Source organism: Molossus molossus, unplaced genomic scaffold (genome assembly GCF_014108415.1).
Source record: "Molossus molossus isolate mMolMol1 unplaced genomic scaffold, mMolMol1.p scaffold_m16_p_15, whole genome shotgun sequence".
Taxonomy (NCBI): Eukaryota; Metazoa; Chordata; class Mammalia; order Chiroptera; family Molossidae; genus Molossus; species Molossus molossus.
In genome coordinates this window covers 25913982-25934970 of record NW_023425350.1, presented here as the reverse complement: position 1 = coordinate 25934970, position 20989 = coordinate 25913982, and the positions used below count along the sequence as shown (strand labels likewise).

The following is a 20989-nucleotide window of genomic DNA, read 5'->3' as shown; positions in this document are numbered from 1 at the left end:
GCCACTCGATGTGTCCCTTTCACGTCGATGTTTCTCTCTCTCTCTCTCTCTCTCTCCCCCCCCCCCCACTCTATCTGAACAAAAAAATGGAAAAATGTCCTCGGGTGAGGATAAAAAAAAAAAAGAAAAGTGGATCAAGATGAAAGTTTGTGGCAGAGCTTGCTGATAGGATAGAACTCACAGTTATATACTTGCTAATAGAATAGAACTCACATGTATGTACTTTCAGGTTCTTATAAGGTGTTATAACTTCCTGTATTATGAATCTGTTGAATCATTTTTTTTTCCTTTTTATGTTTTAAAGTCAATTTTAGAGACATAAAGAACTTTCTAGGTCATCTATGTTGATGGTTGTCAGATGTTTCACCTCTTTGAAAACCTTTGTCATAGAAAGTACCTGGCGGTTGGAAGGAATTGTGTGAACATTCTCTTAAGCCTGACACTCATGTTTCATGTTGTGGAAAAGTAGGCACAGTACTTATAATTTGCCCAGAGTCACACATCTTTTTTGTGGATCTGATTCCTCTGATTCTCGGTCCATTGTTCTTTAGGGTTTTTTACCCTAAAAAATGTGGTATAATTAAAGTTGCTTATTGCTGCTCATTTGCAGTACTGGTTATTAAAGTAGAATATAAAAACAGATAACTGATTAATTAAGTAGCAACTTGTGGAGAAACTCATTCCTTTTCAAATACAATGAAACATAGATTGACCAGCAGGGAGAAAATAGGGTATTATGTTTTATTTCCATCAAGAGCAGAATTTATTAAATTATACAGCAAAATTTTTAAAGTGTGAAGAGATACCAGTAAGACCTCATTTTACTATTTTTTCATGGATCTGCAAAGCTATTGTTTTACGAATTTGCTTTTCTGGCAGCTTTTCACATTAGTTTCTCTGCCCTGACAGGCAGGAGAGGTGCTTTCTCCCCTGTATTTTCATCATAGAGTGGCAAGACACCAGGGTAATTATTTCTCTGCATCCTTTTGCTGTCTCCCTGGAGTACTTAAGTAGCTCCCTTTCCACCAGTTGTTTACGCAGTGCTGTTCTGTGTTTATTGCCATCGTGAAGAAAGTCGTCGTTACATCATTTATGATAATTACTTTGCAAGGTTAATCATGGATTGCTTAGCTACACTTTAATATATTAGAGCCATATTATGGGCTTGAGGCTGACTATACTGGGCAAATTAGAAATGTACACATTTAAAAATAATAGTGCTCAAAAATAAAACAGCAAAAAACAAAGAAAGGACTTTTTAGTATATCTGCAGTTTCTTTTTCATGCCCAATCCTTTGTGTCTGTTTAGTGATTTAGCTTTATGAATATGAATACATAATTCAGGATAATCCCGCCATCCCAAGATCCTTAATTTAATCACATTTGCAGAACTCCTTTAACCATAAAGTAACATTCACAGGTATCAGGGACTAGGCTCTAGATACCTTTGGGGTCATTCTATGGTCTATTACAAATAGTTAACATTTATTGAATGCTTAATACTGTTATGTTCTAAGAATTTTGCCTGTAATAGTTTATATATGTCTGTCGGTTTACTTGGTTTATTCATTATCTGCTCTACTTATAGGCTTGCTTGTTTTTCTCAGTTAGGTTTTTTTGTGTGTTTTTTTTGTGTGAGTGTGTGTGTGTGTTTTGTTTTTTGCCATCTTCTGGAAGATGTATTATTTACTTTTATGTATAAAAATTTTATCAAAAAATCTTAGACTCTCAGAATTGGAAATAATTTTTAGAGATTGTGGAGTCTAATCATTCAGTTCTACAGTATCCTATTAAGTGTTCTAGAACTGGGGGGAGGGGAGCTTGTTTTTCAGAATTTATTTCCCTTGAGCTTTGAAGGAGGTCCTTTAAATCCACTATTAGGCTCCTCTGGATTATTAATGTATTAAACTCTGTTTTCTTTATTTCTACACAGATCTATTTTTTCCAGTTACCTTTAAACATTGAGTTATAGATTATTTCTTTGGATCCCCCTAAAGTGTTGAATTTAATTTGGCTGTTTTTGTAATCACATGGAAATGACTTACTAGGAAAAAGATAATGCACTTGGATCAACAACATTACATGGGGAAGAGGTAGTTGAAGACTTAAAACCACTGACAGGTTTCAGTGGAAAGCACAGGAGTAGCACATAAGCAATTAATTGTATAACCAAAAGCAGATATGCCTGATTTAGAGTCATCATGGAGAAGAAGAAGAATCACATATCAGGTGCTACGGATACAAAGGTGATTAAGGCATGCATAATCCTGTCCTAGAGGACCTCATACTCTAATGAGGACATAGACATGCAGACGCTGCAGTGTCATAAGGGCAATGATAAGGACAAAGATCCCTGAGGAATTGGTGATGCTTGCAGTTGTAACAGAAGCCACTCAAGATGGCTTAAACAATGCAAGGAATTTACTGGTATATACAAGTATTTCTAGAGGCAGCTGAGGTAACTCAATCATGTCATGTGCCTTTCTTCTTCCTCCTTTTTCCAGTTTCTCTTCGGTTTTCTGCATATCAACTTTTTTCTAAAGCTGGTTCCCTTTGAAGTTGTGTGATGACTGCTGAACTGTCAGGGCTAACCCCAGAAAGAGAGCTGCTATCTGAACATTAAAGTCCTAGTGTTCACTCTGACTAGATCAACTTTGATCTCATGTACCAGCTTGGGGATAAGTATAATTTGAGAGGCAAGCAAGAAAGCAAAATTTAAAACTTTCAAAGAATTTAGTATATCTCTGAAAATTGGTATTAGTTTCATTTTGGCTTTATTATTTTTAACTTGAAAATTTTTTTAAAGTACTAAAAATCTGGAATTCTTTCTTAATGATGGAAATTGGACTCAGAAGAGGCTCTCAGTAGAGTGATTTTCTTCTGAAATTTTGGAGGCATAAAAATTTTCTGGTTCAATAGTTTTTTGTTTTTTTTTCCATAAACAACTGTTGTTGTTTTTCTTTTCTTTTTCTTATCCTCACCTGAGGACATTTTTGCATTCATCTTCAGATAGAGCAGGAGAGAGAGAGGGAGGAAGAGAGAGAGAGAAACATCAATGTGAGAGAGACACATCAACTGGCTGCTACCCACACGACCCCAACCAGGGCCCTGGACATACTGCAACCAAGGTTTGTGCCCTTAGCGGGAACCGAACCCAGGAATCTCTGGTCTGCGGGCCGACGCTCTAACTGCTGAGCCAAACTGGCCATAGCGGAGGCATGCAAATTTTCTATTCTCCCTTTGGAGATATTTGATTTTATATACACTTCATTGCAGAAATTAAGAACCTGACATACAGTCTGTTCTTCATGACTTCTTCCCTTATGAGTGAGCAGTAAGGTGGATTTTGATATTGGGCCCAATGGTTCATGGTTGAGCTACTTCAAGACTCGGTTGCATTTATAATGGGAAGATACCAAGACCAGAGATGTCAGGGCTTGCCCTAGCAACTGCATACTTCTAATTTGAGGGGTACTTTGGAAGACTTCTGTTTTTCACTTTGCCAGATGTTCCTCTAATCAGGCTCTTATGACATGTAATATTTTAAAAGCTGAAATAGTAACCTAAAGCTACTTTGATTTAAATGTAAGCACTTCTATTTGTTCTCCTTTTGCACAGTCTCTGGTTCGCCACATTTGCATTCACTGCCGTTCCTTTTCTCTCTGTGACAAGTGTTCATTCAGGAGCCACAGCATGTGACCCCGCTATAGCATTGCCAGATCTTATTTTGAGGAATTTGGTCAGGGAGGGAGTAGAAGAAGAGAGATTATTTGCTAATAGTCTGACCAGGCTCAGCACAGTTGGTACAAGGCATTGGAATACAAGCTAAGCTATGTTTGTGGGCCATCTGGTAACTCGGTACTGCTAGAGTATAGGCCTCTTTGCCCTACAAAGAGCCTTTGGAGGTACATTTGACACTCCTGGTGTATTAGGGTTAGTGAATTACCAATAAATACTATATAAGCATTTGCTATTATTACTGTTATTAGTGTTATGCCTTAGAAATAATCATCAGATAATTCACTAGGAAATATACATTACTTTTTCTTTTTTACTAAATAACATGTAGTGTAATTTTAGCAGAAAGAAGTAATTCTTTTTGAAGTTAGGGCAGGAACCCTAATACACCAAGAGTGTCAAATGTACCTGCACAGGCTCTTTGTAGGGCCAAGAGGCCTACACTCTAGCAGTACTGGGTTACCAGATGGCCCACAAACAGGCACTGTTTTAAGTATTTTACATATATTAGCTAGTCCATTTTTTTTTCTTTATTGACTTTAGAGAGAGAGAAAGGAGGAGGGAGAGAGACATCGATGAGAGAGAACATCAAATGGCCGCCTCCTGAATGCCCCCCACTGGGGATCAGGCCCACAACCTGGGCTTGTGCCCTGACTGGAAATCAAACCTGTGACCTCTTGGTGCTTGGGTCGACATTCAGCCACTGAGCCACACTGGCCGGGCTATATATTACCTAGTCTGACTCTTCCAACAGTGCTATGAGATAGGTTATTATTATTACTTTTATCCCCATTTTACAGAGGAAAAAATTGGCACAGAGAGGTTAAGTAACTTGCCCAAATTTACACAGCTTAGTAAGGGACAAAGTTGGGATTTGAATCCAGACGGTCTGGGACCAGAGTTGATGCTTTTTTTTTTTTTTTTTTAATCCTCACCCGAGGATATTTTTCCATTTTTTGTACAGATAGAGTGGGAGGGAGAGAGAGGAAGGGAGAGAGAGAGAGAAACCTCGACGTAATGGGACACATCGAGTGGCTGCCACCCGCACGACCAACCAGGGCCGGGGACAAACTGCAACCGAAGTAGTACGTGCCCCTAGCGGGAACCGAACCCAGGTCTCTCCGGACCGCAGGCCAACGCTCTAACCGCTGAGCCAAACTGGCCAGGGCCAGAGTTGATGCTTTTTAGTCACTGTATTTTACTTTCTGTCAAGCAGAGACTGAAATTGTCATTAAAAGTAGTATCAACAACATTTATTGTATTTTGAGATAAATGGATATCTTGAAACTCATTTTATCTATTAAATATTCAATATGCTTTTCTTTTTTTTTTTTTTTTAATTCTAGGAGAAGACTTTGCAGTTGTGCAGCAAGAAATTATTATGATGAAAGACTGTAAACACCCAAATATTGTTGCTTATTTTGGAAGCTATCTCAGGTACGTTGTCACCTTTAGAAAAGCAGTAATGATTCCAGCACCTGACACACATAAAGAAGTTTGCTCTAAGAAGTTTGCTCTAATCAGTGTCTGTAGTTTTTTTTATACCTTGAAGATATTTGCATATGAATGGAATCTTAATTTATGACCTGTTTATGTTAATTCCGTAACTGATAACATAGTCTGCTGTTGTCTGTTGTACTCTCGGGAATTCTGGATGTGGTTTCAGTGAGGAAGCTGGCAGTCAAAGCTCACTTTTATGGTTAGACTTCCTGTGATAGATAGAGATCTAAATATGCCATTCTGTTGCCCTGTTCTTCTAGACTTGGGTGAATTTAGAAAATGAGGATCGTTTGTTGCTTCCTGTCATGTTTTTATTAAAAACATTTTTTCTTTTGTGCTTTTGGCCTCAGAGTATTGCAATTATCTCTTTCCTTCATTTTGTCCAGAGAACTAGAAACTATAATTATTTTACTAACTTCTTATTTTTCTAGGTCTTTGAGTGAATTCAGAAAGACTGAATTTGCCACCTCTTGATTTGGTTTGGCAGGACCAGGCCAGGTTCTCCAGATCATATTCCAAAGGGGATGATCTCAGGGTTGTATCTTATTTTTCCATTCACTTCTATATACAGCTGAATTGAATACTGTAACCTAGTTGATAAAGTTCCTTCCAAAGGGATGATCAGAGAATGTTTTCTTATTTATTTACAAAACCCTTTAGTTCTGTGTCGATACACTACAGGATATGTAAGGATGTAACTTCTTGCAGCTCCCATTCTCATGATCCAGGTACAAAACACCTTAACTCTTCAGTTGTGGGCACAGCACATGGGAAAGACTGGGCAGTGCTTGCCCTCTCTTCTTTCCAGCTTGTGAAGATCCATGGGGACCAGCTTTTCTTGATTCTAAGCACTCTTGGACAGCTCGATTGCCCCACCTTGATTAAGGTTAAAGAGTGGCCTTATGGAGACTTAGTTCACATAGGGACTGATTCTGCCCCCCCAGGTCAGTGACTATTACACATTTAAATGGGTCCTTTTTAAAATTCCTTTAATGATGAGTGAGTCAAACAGTAACCTAACACAGTTTCTGTATCAGTTTTATTTTTTTATAGAACAAACCTAGCACAAGTAGATACTGTATCAGCATAAACAAACAATCCCTTAAAATCAGTTAAGTTCATGATAGAAATGATTGTTTTCAATATATTAAAATCACCACATCAAAACAGTTTGTTTTACTGTTACTGGTTCTAACCGAATGACCTACCTAGACTCAACTGGGAGAAGTTTTACAAAGAATCCTACCCCTTTACCCCCCAACCATTTAAAAATACAAAAACCATTTCTAGTTCCTGGGCTGTATGCAGTCAGGCAGCAGGCTAGGTTTGGCCTACTGGCCATAGTTTGCTGACTCTTTTCCTAATTGGTTTGTTTATTCTTTGAGTCACTCATTTGTTCATGTATGGGACAAATATTTATTTGCCAGATATTCTGTGCATTGTGAATGCATTGAGGGGAGAGAGAAACATATCACTAAGGCAGAGTCTTTCTTCTGCATTAGACTTAGCTTACTCAGTTCAGAGACTTACTCCATCTCTGCTCCGAGAATAATGTATTTCCTTATACACTTTAAGATGAAATAATGAATGATTGAACAAAGGGATAAACAAAAGAATAATCTATTAACTCTTTGCTAATTATTTTTCCTATAACTATATGATAATGCTATCTTAAAATATAAGTGTGAGAGAGAATTGCTATCTAAAGATGAGTGATAAATTTTAACATATTATTCTGGAAAGATCTTTGTTGAATGTAGATATGAGAGTCAAGTTTACCTTTTGTCTGTTTTGTTGATGAGAGTGCTATGAAAGTGATTAGAGATGTATTGCTATTCTGGAGTGAATCTTCTACATAATTTTGGTATGAGCCTTCTAATTAGCATTGAACTTTTATAATACTGTCATCAGATAGATGGGTAAACTGGAGTAGGGGAAGTTTTTAACTAAAGGGAAATTTTCTCATTTCGATAATGCCTGATGGCATCTTTATATCCTACAAATGGTGTATTTTAAGGATTAAAATCTTGGGTAATTCACTTATTCATAGAAATTAGCTTTTTTTCTTAACGCATTGTATTTATATGGGTTTTCAAGGTTATAGCATACAACTTTAAAATACTTGTTACCACAAATAATTTTAGTCATGAAAATGTGATAGGTGCTTATTTTCTCTTTATAGGCGTGATAAACTTTGGATTTGCATGGAGTTTTGCGGAGGTGGTTCGTTACAGGATATTTATCATGGTAAGACCAAAGTTATATTTTATAGAGATTAAATAGAATTTCTTAACATATAGTAATGTACTGTATTAAAACATTAATGTTGTTTTGGGGAAAGTATGTTTTATTATGTTATTTGGATACATAAAGGTATTTCATATATATATATGAAAAGAACATTTGCTTTGTTAGTTGGAAAATTACATGCAGTTGAATTATTTGCTAATACTATACAAGGAATATTATATATAGTTAGTTCGAAATTTCAAACTCAGACTTATAGAAGACATGCAAAGACCTTGATGGCTAATACTAAGCCAAAATAATATCCAACTTATAAATGAATAGTGTTACTTACTATAAAGGTAGTCGAGTTTGCTCTCACATATTCAAGAAGCATCAGTTGAATGAATGTTTGCTGTCTTAGATGCTAGATTCTGGGGAATTAAAAAATTATTAGAACATTTTTTCATTGGGATTTCAGTGGAGTAATATATAAAAGAGACTTAAAATAAACAATCTTTTGGTCTTTTGTTTCCCTTTTCTATTCTAGTTCTGTTAATGGGTTACTTTTACAAACTGCTGAGTAGCTTTATTCTTTTGCTGTAAAATAAAATTATTTATAATTTTAATAATCCATGCTATCAGTTTTCTGAGAAAATTCTTTGGAAACATTTTCTTATTTTTTTCATTTAGAACTTGAGCCTGTATATCTAGTTTGGAACCACTTATGTAATTGTAGGGGCTGATTGTAATAAAGCACATGTTAAAAGCGTCTTTGGATAGGAATATTGATTCTTTTTCATTTCACTTCACTATATTTTGGTGTAAGGTTACTATCTAGCAAAAGATTCTATCATTAGAATTTGATTTTTAGTATAGTCTCTTCCAGTGAATGTATTTCTTTACTCTAAAGTGATGAAGTAGTGAAAAAGAGAAAACTATTGAAATGTCTTCCATAGTGGATAGATGCTCACAGAGAAATATTTTTCAAATATTACAATATGATTAAGCTATACTTATTGATTTGGAAAGGTATACATGGTAAGTGAAAAGGGGAGGTTCAGAACTGTATGTGTGATATGATCCCATTTATGCTTTTGTGTGTGATGCATATACATATGTTATCTGAACTATCTCTGCATAAAATTGTCTGGTAATCTATAAGCCAAACTATAGATACTGCTTATTATTGAGTAATAGTTTGAATAAGGAAGAGGCCTTTACTTTCCAAACTTCTCTGTTGATTGGAATTTTCTATAGTTAATATACATTAATTTTACAGCTATAAAACTAAAAATTTTAAGGAAAAATACTGACTTTAAATGAGCCATAATACATGTAACACATCAATTTTTAAAAAGCTATAATAAAAACTAGCTAAACCTTTTGGCCATGCTTGCTTTCTTTTAATATTTAAGAAATAATGTTGTTCAGTAAGATATAAAAATATATTTAATTTCAGAAACTATTTCAGGCTTTTATTCATTCCATAAACATTTATTGCATAACTTCTCCACACACCATTGTATACACTGGGCATACAACAATGAGCCAATTAGATTATTTAAAATTCTGCCCTCATGGACCTTATATTTTAGAATTGTTTTAAACAATTAAACCTGTTGCTTAGTGGAACTTGTGTAAAACATCACTTTTGAAAAACATGCTTTCCCTGTTTTATTATTATCAATTTTAATTTTAATTATTAATATTAATTTTCTTCTCTGACAGTAACGGGACCTCTATCAGAACTGCAAATTGCATATGTTAGCAGAGAAACACTACAGGTAAATCCAATGTTGATTAAAAAGTAACATTCAGAGGGAAGGGGGGAGAGGGGTAGGAAAAGATAAACCAAAGAACGTATATGCATATATGCATAACCAATGGACACAGACAACAGGATGGTGAAGGCGGGTTTGGGATGTCGAAGGGGAGAAAGGGGGAAACATCTGTAATTAAAAAATATATTAATTAGTAAAAAATTAAATAAAACTAGAGTGATTAAAAATATAAAATGAGGAAAAAAAGTAACATTCTTTATTAAAATGAATTTGTTTAATTATTGTGCATTACCTGTTAAATAAAGTAGGATTAAGTATTCTAGTTTGGTAAACTTTTGAATACTAATACATTTTTTAATTATTTGTGTAATAGATCCACATTATAGTGACATATAAGTACTTGAAAGCCTAAGTGTGATAATATGAACTCCTAAAACTTAAGTGCTATGGATTTGTTATTTTATGTTTTCATATTCCTCTTAATACCAAAGAAAGGCTTGAAAATTAAGCATTATTATGGTAATTGAAACTCATTCTGATAATAATTGCACATATGCTTTTTAAGTTATTTCAAACTATTTGCAGAGTTTAGTGAAAACTATTGGTCTTAGGAAAATAGGCAACTGAACTTTACCTTTTTCATTTTCTTGATTCTTTTGTTTATTAGGATAAAGCACTAAAATAAATTATCACAAGACTTTCTGTAATGAGTAAATAAAAAATGGAGGATACTACTCAGTTGATCATTTTAAATCCCAAAATGAGCTCTGTAGTAAAATCTTGTTAATTTTTGGTTTTGTTTTGTTTTTGTTTTTGAAACTCCAGGGACTATACTATCTTCACAGTAAAGGAAAAATGCACAGAGATATAAAGGTACATATACATAATATGTTTAACCTATTGGCCCTCTTTAACCTATTGGCCCTCTCTCTCTTCATTTTTAAATTCTCTGATCAAACTTTTAGCCAAATTTGTCTGGATTGTTCTATTGGGTGAATTTGTTATCTAAAATATGTTACTATAATAAAAATTGAGTGATGATTTTAAGGGTTTTATTACTTTTTGTAGCAACTTTATTGAGATGCAATTCACATACCATAAAATGTACTCTTTTCAAGTGTACAATTGTGGGTTAATGTGCCATCTTCTTTTATTTCTCTCTCTGTTTGAGGTGGGAAGGGGTTTCCTAGTATTTTTCCCCCTAAGGTTATATTTACATGGTTGATGGTACACTGGACTAAAAAGGCTGCTTACTTTTGTTTGCTCATTTAAAAGTTGCAGAAAAGGCAAACACAAATAAAAAGCCTTTGGGAGACAGTATTTCTACCTCTTTCAGAAGTTTGAGCTTCTTGAAGATAAAATAGGTATTATCATCTTTGAACTTAGTTCAAGAAGTAAAAGCTAAAATGCTACTAGGTCATTGTAATGGAAAAGACTGAGTTTTTTTCTTCCCATAAAGGGAAAAAAACAGTCCTTCCTTACTGTGTATGTCTTTCCTATGAATCTCCTTTACTCCTCATACAAACATTTCACTTCTGACACTTCTGGTTACCACACATACGGAGGTTTTTCCCCACAGCAAGCAATTCTCTGTGACACCAGCTGGATGTCCTACAATGTAACTCAATTCTGACACTTCTACTAGGAGATGGATCAGATCCCACAGGTTAAAGACTGCTCTCCGCCTTCACACCATCCTGCCCCCCACCAAAACACACACACACACACACACACACTTCAGATGCCAATCCCAAGCTCAGATTATCTGCTTCTGACCAACCAGCTATAGATTAGAGGTTCCAAAGACTGCATGTTTGAGTTCTATTAATTTACTAAATCAGTTCACAGAACTCCGGGAAATAATGTTTACCAGTTTATTAAATAATATGATAAAGGATGCAGGTGAACATCCACATAGAAGAGATGTATAGGGCAAGGTGTGTGGGAAGAGGTACAGAGCTCCAATGCCCTCTCTAGGGCACACCACTCTCCCAGCGCCTCTACGTGTTCACCAGCCCAGAAGCTCTCCAAACCCTGCACTGTTGGGATTTTATGGAGTCTTCCTCGCATAGACATGATCAATCATTAACTCCATTTTAAGTACTTCTCCCTTCTTCAGGGATTAGGGATAGGCTGAAAATTCCAAGCTTGCAATCATGGCTTGGTCCCCTGGTGACCAGCCCTCATCCAGGAGCCACCCAGGAGCTCACCTAGAGTTGCTTCATTAGAACAGAAGACACTCCTGTCACCCAGGAAGCTGTAGGTTTCAGAAGTTCTATGTCAAGAACTGGGGTCAAAGACCAAATACTAGGACAAAAGATGCTACTAGTGCTCTAATCACTTAAGAAATTATAAGGTTTCAGGAGCTTTGTACCAGGAACTGGAGGCACAGACCAATATATATTTTCCATTCTCTCACAGTCATGTAGACAGGTGACATTTAATTCTGTGGACCTGTGGCTAATTGTTTATGTCCTGAACAGTCCTAAACTCTGGACAGACATTTTAAGGATAGACAGCCTCACATACTAAGCAGCAAGGTTCAGTCTTACGTACCAGCACTGGTCCAACTGATAAGTTGGAGATTTGTTTTTATTTTTTTAACAGTCTGTAGCAATCAAGTTTAAAATATAATAAAAGGAATTGAAAATTCCAATATAAGGTAATATTTTAGTGCAGTGACAGTGTTTGATCAATAAGAAAATAACATTTAGATGAAAACTAATATATCACTTTCATAGTAACATTCATATTATGTTAATAGCTTTTGTAAGGCAGAACATTTTATAAGCATAGTCAAATTGCTTAAAAAGTAGACAAATTTCCCTGAAAATATAATGATTTAACATTTTAATTGGGCAAACTTTAAATTTTAAGTCTAAAGCTGCCACTTGTGATTATTTTAATGAGTACATTTATTATATTTGCTGTCTGATAAAATGTTTCCTACTTTAACTAAAATGTTCTCACTTTGAAGGGAGCTAACATTCTGTTAACGGATAATGGCCATGTGAAATTGGGTAAGTAAATTAAAATTTTGTCATGCAAATTTATTCCAAAACTAGTAAATTTATATATTCCTCTGTAGGACTAGGTTTACCTTCCCTTAGCAGCATCTATGTATTTTTAGGTGAAATCTCATTGTGGGGCATACATAACCTCTCTGTATCTGTGTTCTCTTCTATTTAATGGGGAGTATGTGTGCCCATCACATGTGACAGATTTCTTGTAAAGATATAGTAAAATAATATCCTGTGGACATTGTTTCACTTCTAACCCCAGGAATGTGATTTCTAGTAAGAAATCTGTACAAAATTGCCTTGTAACCAAAAACAAGGTAAACAAACAAAAGCCAAAATAAATAAATAAATGATGCCCCAAATCCTGCATTCTTTTTTTTTTTTTTTTCAATATGTTTTGATTGATTTTTTTTTAGAAGGAGAAGAGAGAGAGAGAAACATCAATGTGAGAGAAATACATTGATCGGCTGCCTCCTGTGCACCCCGTCTTGGGGATCCAGCCCACAACCCAGGCATGTGCCGGGACTGGGAATTGAACCAGGACCTCTCAGTCCATGGGATGACGCTCAATCCACTGAGCCACACTGGCTGGGCAAAAATACTGCATTCTTTACATAAGCTTTTAAAATAAAATACAGTATTACTTATATAAGAAAGTAATTTAAATGCTTTAACTTTTTTTATTGATGCTTTAACTTTTTTTCTTTTTTATTGAATTTATTGGGGTGACATTGGTTAATAAAATTATATAGATTTCAGGTATACAATCCTATAATACAGCATCTGTATATTTTTATTGTGTGTTCATAGATGCTTTAACTTTCATTTTGTAACTTTTGGTTGTCAGGTTATGATTAAAATAGAATTCAAAATCGTAATAATGTAAAAGTTTAAAACAGAAAATGTACAAAATCATTGTAAACAGTCATGTCTGTTAGATATTAAATAAAATATTTAATGGCAGATATGAAAGCTATTTTGAACTATACATTACTAAGAAATAAAAATTCAAAAATACATTTATTTTAAAAAATGAATAAACCATATCCTACAATAGGACTAATCAGATTTAAAAGTATGTATCTAATTAACATAATCAAATTTTCCTAGGCCACCTCTAAATATGAGAAAGGCAGTCTTCTAACTATTTATGACTTGATAAACAGTTCCTATCAGCAATTCAATATTTTGTGTTAATATTATGTTCCTTACTCAAGAATATCCTATGTAATGTATCTTCACTGATAAAGATTTAGAAATCATTAAAAAACTAGAAAATGTTAGAATTCAATACACTTAAAGAATAGCAACAAATCCTAAATAAAAATTAATTCCCTGATAGTGATAGTATTGGTATTAGAATTAGAATGTATTGCTGAGGTTATATTTTTGGAAATGTTCTGTTTGGATACCTTTTTAAGCTAGATAAATTTACCAATAGAATTATTGGTGTATTTGATATCAGTTCTCATGGGTGTGACAGGAAGTGAGTAGGACTATATTACTGCTTTAAGTACCTTCCAGTAATAATCCTTGAGTTTTAGGTTCTGAGAATTTGAAATTATATTATTAAGCCTGACAGGTTAGATTCTCTCAGCTGTCTCTCATCAAAATTATTTGATCTTGACTTTTATTGTCATTTGATTCATGTTGGGGGATGTGGGAATCTATTTGGCTATGATATACACTGACCGCTTTGTGATATTTTAGTGCTAGTCCATTAAAGTTAAAACTTTTAATATGGTGGTTGAGAATATCTCCTATTTCTGTAAAATTAATGTAATGAAAATAATTAAAAATAGTTTAATGAAAATAATTAAACATTCTTCTCATGTTACTTTAAATATTACTTTCAGTTTTCTGTACTAAATGTTTCTCTCTTTTTTTATTAGCTGATTTTGGAGTATCTGCACAGATAACAGCTACAATTGCCAAACGGAAGTCTTTCATTGGTACACCATATTGGTAATTGTATTTTGATTGATAATTTAACTTTTTGGAGGTTTTTTTATTATTGAATGCGGCATTTATAAAAAATAGACTGAATAATTAAAAACTTTAGGGTGAAAACATTAAGGTCATCAACAGTTTAAATAATTTGGGCTTGTATACTTGTAGCTGGATTACCAGCCAAAGAATATTCTACCATATTAATTTTCATTAGGTGGAAAGACTTCAAAGATTAGTATGTCTTTAGGGAACCTTTTCCAGCTGTGCTGGAAAAACCCAACCCTTGCTTCTACACATGCCATGCATTTTCACAGATGTTTTTATACGTCTTTCTTCACTCCCCATTTCCAGTCCATATTTTGAGTAATCTTTCAACATTACATTATTCACAGTCCCCCCTTTGCTTAAGACTTTTTGACATATTCTACTTGCACACAAGATCAAATACATATTTCTTGGCATTTGGAGTCTTCCACAATGTGACCTTTATCTGCCTCATTAATCTTAAATGCTACTAGTTGCCTTCACAGATCTGTCTTTCAAGCTATATTTGTCTGCTAGGTAATCTTTAACCATTCTATGAAAATTGTTCATTAATTTATTCAATAAATGTTTTTGACCACTTTGTGCTAGATATGCTATTAGTCATTGTGAATATAGTGGTGGTGGACAGGTGTAGAGCTTTTTGTTTGTTTGTTTACACCTTTACTTTGAAGAAACGGCATAGAGCTTTTTGTTTGTTTGTTTGTTTGTTTACACCATTACTTTGAAGAAACAGCACACTGGAATTCTTAACATTCCTTCAGCTTAAGTGCCAGCTCTCCCCTGATGCCCTCCTGGTCGGCCTCATCAGCAGCAGGATGGCACTAATCTGGGTGACTCACTTTCAGATTGAGGAGATGATATATACCATTTTTTATATCAACTTTTGTCTTTTTAGTAAATGTAAATATACTTTAAAAGTTAAGTGGTGCTAAAGGGCTTATGAAAACTTATCTACTTGTGTTTTCTGCCATCTCTAGCATTATCTGTTATTGTTTATAGGCTGTGTTATAATAGGTAAAGATTTTAGCTCTCTTCATTGATCATCCAGTCTTATCCTTGCAGTATACTTGCTGAGTCAATTGTTACTTTATTATTACATTTGCTACCTTGACGATTTTCCCCTATATTGAATAATTTATTCATATTTAATTTGCTTAGTTTTTTTTTAATCCGTGGCTAAGACTTCTATACCTTTTCACATTTTGCAGTCTATAACATGCCTCTATACAATTTTCCACATAATTTACTTGTCAGTAAATTTCCAATTTACTTGTCAGTCCTGATTTTTATTTGCTTTTTGCTTTGTTTTAATCTTACAATAATCCTTTTTGAGTCCTCTTCCCTCTCTTTCAATCTGAATTGTTTATTTTCTAGGTCTTTTGCATAGCTTCTCCCTAGGAATTTTTCATCTGCAGCTTGGGAATTCATATCCTGGAATCCAAGTCTTCCTCTTTCATGAATTACTCCCTCACACATTCTAGTAACATCTTGAGAAATTTGAGGAGTGAAATTTTTGAGACTGTGCAAGTCTCATAATTTGGGTGAATATAGAATTCTAGATTGGAATTTTTAAAGTATTGTGCTAGAGTCTTCTCTAATGCTGGTGAAAGTGTGATGCCATGGTAGTACATGATCTTTGAATGCAGCCCCCCCACCCCCAGAATCATTTCTAGTGGTTTGATATTCCATGATGTGTAACCTCAGAATGTGTTTGATTTTTTTGTCATTTTTCACTTTAATTTCTTGTACTTGTCATTGGTACTTCTTTTTAATTCTTTTTATATTTTATTTATTTATTTATTTATTTATTTCAGATAGAGTATGAGGGAGGGAGGGAAGAAGGGGGGGAGAGAGAGAGAGAGGTAGAGAGAGAGAGAAATATCGATGTAAGAGAGACACATCAGTCCGGCTGGTATGGCTCAGTGGCTGAGTCCCGACCCGTGCACCAAGAGGTCACTGGTTCGATTCCCAGTCAGGGCACATGCCCAGGCTGTAGGCCACATCCCCAGTTGGGGGCATGCAGGAGGTAGCCAGTCGATGTTGTCTCCCATCGATGTTTCCAGCTCTCTCTACCTCTCTCTTCCTCTCTCTCTAAAATCAATAAAGAAAAAAAGATACATCAATTGATTGCCTCCCACACGACCATGACTAGAATTGAACCCAAGACTCTTTCAACCATGGGCCAACACCTAACCACTGAGCCAACTCAGCCTGGGCAGCATTTGTACTTTTCAATCAAGAGATTTATGTCTTTAAGTTCTGGGAAATATTGTTGTATTATTTCTCGGATAATTTCTTTGCTATACTTTTTCTAGCTCTCTCTTTCTGGATCTCATTAGTTATATCTTGGGACTCTTGGATTAATCTATTAGCTTTCTTAAATTTTCTACCACTTTAAAAAGGGGTATTTGTTTCCATTGATTTTTAGATAGAGTGGAAGGAAAGGAGAGTGAGAAACATAGATGTGATAGAGACACATCGATTGGTTGCCTTCCACACAACCCCAACCAGGGTCGGAGATTGAACCTGCAACCCAGGTACATGCCCTTGATTGGGAATTGAACTCTTGACCCTTTGGTCTGTGGGCCAACACTCTTAACTGCTGAGCCAAACTGGCTAGGGCTATTCTACTTTCTATAAGATTTTCTCACCTTTTTAGGTTCATGCTTTCATGATGAAGGCTTCCCTCAGATGACTTGTAATACTTGTTTTCTGGTTCACATTGATGATCAAGGCACTGAAAACTGATTCACAGCTCTGTGTGCATGGAGGTGCCATGAAAAGCTGGTGTTTACTGAGAACTGAGCAGTTCTCAGTGCAGGAAGCTGAGGAACTCATTGTTCTAGACACAGACTTCTACCCCCAGCTCCTGCTCTTCTTTGTTTCTGCTACCTTTGAGTCTGAAGCCTCTCTTTCCATTTCTCTTGGTCTTTATCCAGTCGGAATCAGGAAGGAGGAACTGCTGAGCTCTAAAGGATAAGAGGAGGAATCTGGGGGACTAACTGTTCATTATTTAGACTTCATACTTTCTAACACATATGTTTCCAGCCTCAACCTCAACCCTATATTTTTAAGTTTGTAACCCTAATTTGTCAGCCTTTCTGGGATTCTTAGAGGCTACCTATGAACCAGCTAGCTGTAATGTTGCCATCAATAAAGTAATAACTGACATACTTTTCTTATAATAACTTGAATATTAATAGAGCTACTTTAAGATTAACAAGATTTTAAGACCAAGTGTTTGAAAGTTAGCAAAGTTTTTTGTTTTTTTGTTTTCTTGTAACTGCACTGACTTACTTGACTTTCCTGAAATCATACCAGGAAGACAAATTTGCATGTGTAAGGCAAGGAAAATTACACTTATTTAAATCATCATTTTGATATGTGAGAGTTGAGATGTTTATTTCAGTTGTTTTCAAAACTGTTTAATATTTGAAAATTTCAATATCTGAAAATTAATGTAATTATTTAAATCAGTCAAATACACATTTATACAGGTATAATTAAAATCAGACTATAAGAAAGAAAGTTAAACAAAAAATAATAGAGTTTGGGCCACTTTTCTATGGATAATATATATTTTTAAAAACCAGACATTCTTCATAACTTCTCCATCATTATAATAAAACTGAAAAATATGGTAAATATGAGTTAAGTGCTAAATGAATATTTTTGGTACCCTAGTAAATAGTTTTGGTCAAGTGAAAACAGAGGCCAGATTGTAGTTTGTTGATGTAAGGAGGTAAAGCTAAAAATTATAGAATATTTATTGTAAGATGTGATTTCTGTAGAATTTTGCTGTGCAGAGTAAGAGGCTGAGGTATGAATAACTTAGGATATGTTGTTCTGTCACAGTTGTAAATTGTTATAAACTTTAATAGTAAGCAGTGTAACAAAGTAACAAATCAGCAGTAGGGGCTTGGAGTGGAGTACTTATGAGTACTGCACACTGATTTTTCAGATATCAAGGCCTAAATAGATCTCAGCTTAGATAGTGATAGTTGCTTGTGTTTCTGGTGGGAATGAAGGAAAGTACAATAAACAGAAGTTTTCTTTTCTGGAATATTTCCTTCAGGATGGCTCCAGAAGTCGCAGCCGTTGAGAGGAAAGGGGGTTACAATCAGCTCTGTGATCTCTGGGCAGTGGGGATCACTGCCATAGAACTTGCTGAGCTTCAGCCTCCTATGTTTGACTTACACCCAATGAGGTCAGTGTGTCATTTGGAGAATCCTGTGTTTTAATTAAGGGGCTCCTCACCCCAGTATTATTTATTATGTCATGAACAAATAATATGCTTAGTCTTGCTTTACCTTATTTGGAAATAAGAGTAATAGAATTTACATTATATATTAATATGAAATCTTAAAAAGCTGTGTAATGATTATTGTTGATTTTTTCAGAGCATTATTTCTAATGACAAAAAGCAATTTTCAGCCTCCTAAACTAAAGGATAAAATGAAGTGGTGAGTAGTATCTTTATGTTATTTACTTTTATAGTCGTGAGAAAAACAGTAATTAAAATTTAAAAGTCTAATTTTTAAATTTCTTAGGTCAAATAGTTTTCATCATTTTGTGAAAATGGCACTTACCAAGAATCCAAAAAAAAGACCTACAGCTGAAAAGTTATTACAGGTATTACCTTTGCTTTGAACTAGTCTTTTTTCAAAAGATAAAATGTCATTCAATCAGATTTCTAATAAGTGTTCTGTACTATATTATTTTACTTTTATAGCACCCATTTGTCACACAACCTTTGACACGGTCTTTGGCAATCGAATTATTGGATAAAGTAAATAATCCTGATCATTCCACTTATCATGATTTTGATGATGATGATCCTGAGGTAGGAATTGTTTTTACTAACTAGTATATATAACATATACGTATATACTTATGTACATTTCAAAAGCAGTTTTTTACATTTCTGGATCTGGTTCTAGTAAAGCTGGTTCAAATTTAAAGTCTATTGAGGGAACAACCAGCTCTTACTTTGTCTTCTAGGGAAGTCCTGTGCTGGATTTTTCTTACTGGCTATAAATGGCTTTGTCTGAAAATGGCAATGGCAGAATCGTCGATAATCTGCTTGTTGAAGTTACTGTAGTTATTTTAAAGTAGTTATTGTGGATGAAGTTGCCAAATAATCATTCATTATAAAAAAATGCAAGTGGAAAACACATAAACAAAGTATTAGCATACACTTAAAATTCTGTTTTGTTTCTCCTCGAAAAGAATTTTTATACAACTTTATGAATTATTAGTAGTTTACATAGGGTTGACTTTTTGCTGACTAAAACTTTTATTGTTCACTATAGAAATGTTTAAAAATAAGAGTGTAATTGTTAGAGAATGAAATAACTGTGATGCTATGGAAGCACTGATATTAATAGAAGCCTCCCTTCTATTGGCATATTTAACATTCCTAGCTCAACTAATAGTGGTGGCACCAAGGATAAACTCACTATATGTGACATGGCAGAATTCTGTTACTGGGTTTGTAACGGAGGTAGATAGCCTTAACTTGACTCACTTTATGGAAGGTACTTAAAAATGGTGTAAATTTTGCCTTGGCTGGTGTGGCTCAATTGATTGAGCACTGTGCCATGCACCGAAGGGTCACCAGTTCAATTCCTTGTCAGGGCACATACCCAGGTTTCGGTTTCTGTCCCCGGTCAAGGCGAGTACGAGAGGCAAATGATCGATGTCTCTCTATCTCTCTCCCTTTCTCTCCTTCCTCCCCCATAAAATCATTTTTTATAATGGTATGAATTTCATTGATGATGCTGTAAGAATGGTAGCTCTCAGTGTCTACCACTGAAAAATGGTTGTAGTTTATCTTAAGTCAGAACCTCAGGCTGTGTGTCCACAGTTTCTTGATGTCATTGTTCTCACGGTCATCTGTTTTCTCCATAGCTCCATTTGTGTTTGATTCAAATTTCATTTCCAGCGTTATCCAGGATTATCACTTTATTTTTTTGCAGCACTTTTACCTCGTTTGGCTAATTACCACTTTGAGTTACCAATTTTTGTAAAAATGTCACTGGGAGACAAGAAGGCATCACAAGTTCACACTTTGCTGTTCATGCATGAACTGAATGACAGTTGCTCAGTGACCAGTCACAGACAGACTTTGAAAGAAGTGATGTGAATTAGCAGTAAGGAGAACTCATCCCTATGCCACCCATCTCCCAGAATATTTCTGTGAAAGTGGCAATTACAGAAAGATTTTACACGTAAAAGGAAAGAAAATAGAGGGCTACTCACTCCTATTAGAAAAAACATAAGGGGAGAAAATTATGTTTACTAAGTAATAGGACCATAAATCATTCACACATTTTGCATTATTTTATTTCATTTATTTCATCCTATTTGAAATAAGTTGAGGCAGATTTTTTTTAATTACAAATTTTCTCCTCTGCAACAGGGAAAGCTAGCTGCAGCTTTTGAATACCTATTGAATTATTGAAATGTTAAATTTTGAATATTTATTTATATTCAACTCAGAGAACATTACTGGGAGCCTGCTGTGGATAAAATATATTCCTAATTTTGAGAAGCTCCCAGTAAGAACTGAAGCGCTCCAGTTTTTGCCCTTTTTTTTTTCTTTTTTTTTTAATATTGGCAAAGTTGTGTTGTATTTCATTTCCATTTTTTACATAAAATAAAGCGTTTATTTTATATTTGAGTAACTTTATGGACCAAACTGTGACTTGATTATCTAATGCCACC

At 34.8% G+C, this 20989-nt stretch overlaps 1 protein-coding gene across 3 annotated transcripts in view; it reads left to right on the top strand.

The window, feature by feature from the left end:
• Positions 1-20989, top strand: part of MAP4K3 (mitogen-activated protein kinase kinase kinase kinase 3) — a 151958-nt gene that overhangs the window by 71138 nt on the left and 59831 nt on the right. For all 3 annotated transcript variants that reach the window (XM_036262865.1, XM_036262866.1, XM_036262867.1), the window contains exons 3-12: positions 5085-5175; positions 7421-7485; positions 9196-9251; positions 10074-10121; positions 12226-12268; positions 14161-14233; positions 18339-18470; positions 18664-18726; positions 18814-18895; positions 18996-19106. In XM_036262865.1, the coding sequence (XP_036118758.1) occupies positions 5085-5175; positions 7421-7485; positions 9196-9251; positions 10074-10121; positions 12226-12268; positions 14161-14233; positions 18339-18470; positions 18664-18726; positions 18814-18895; positions 18996-19106 (764 nt within the window). The remainder of the gene's footprint in view (positions 1-5084; positions 5176-7420; positions 7486-9195; positions 9252-10073; positions 10122-12225; positions 12269-14160; positions 14234-18338; positions 18471-18663; positions 18727-18813; positions 18896-18995; positions 19107-20989) is intronic.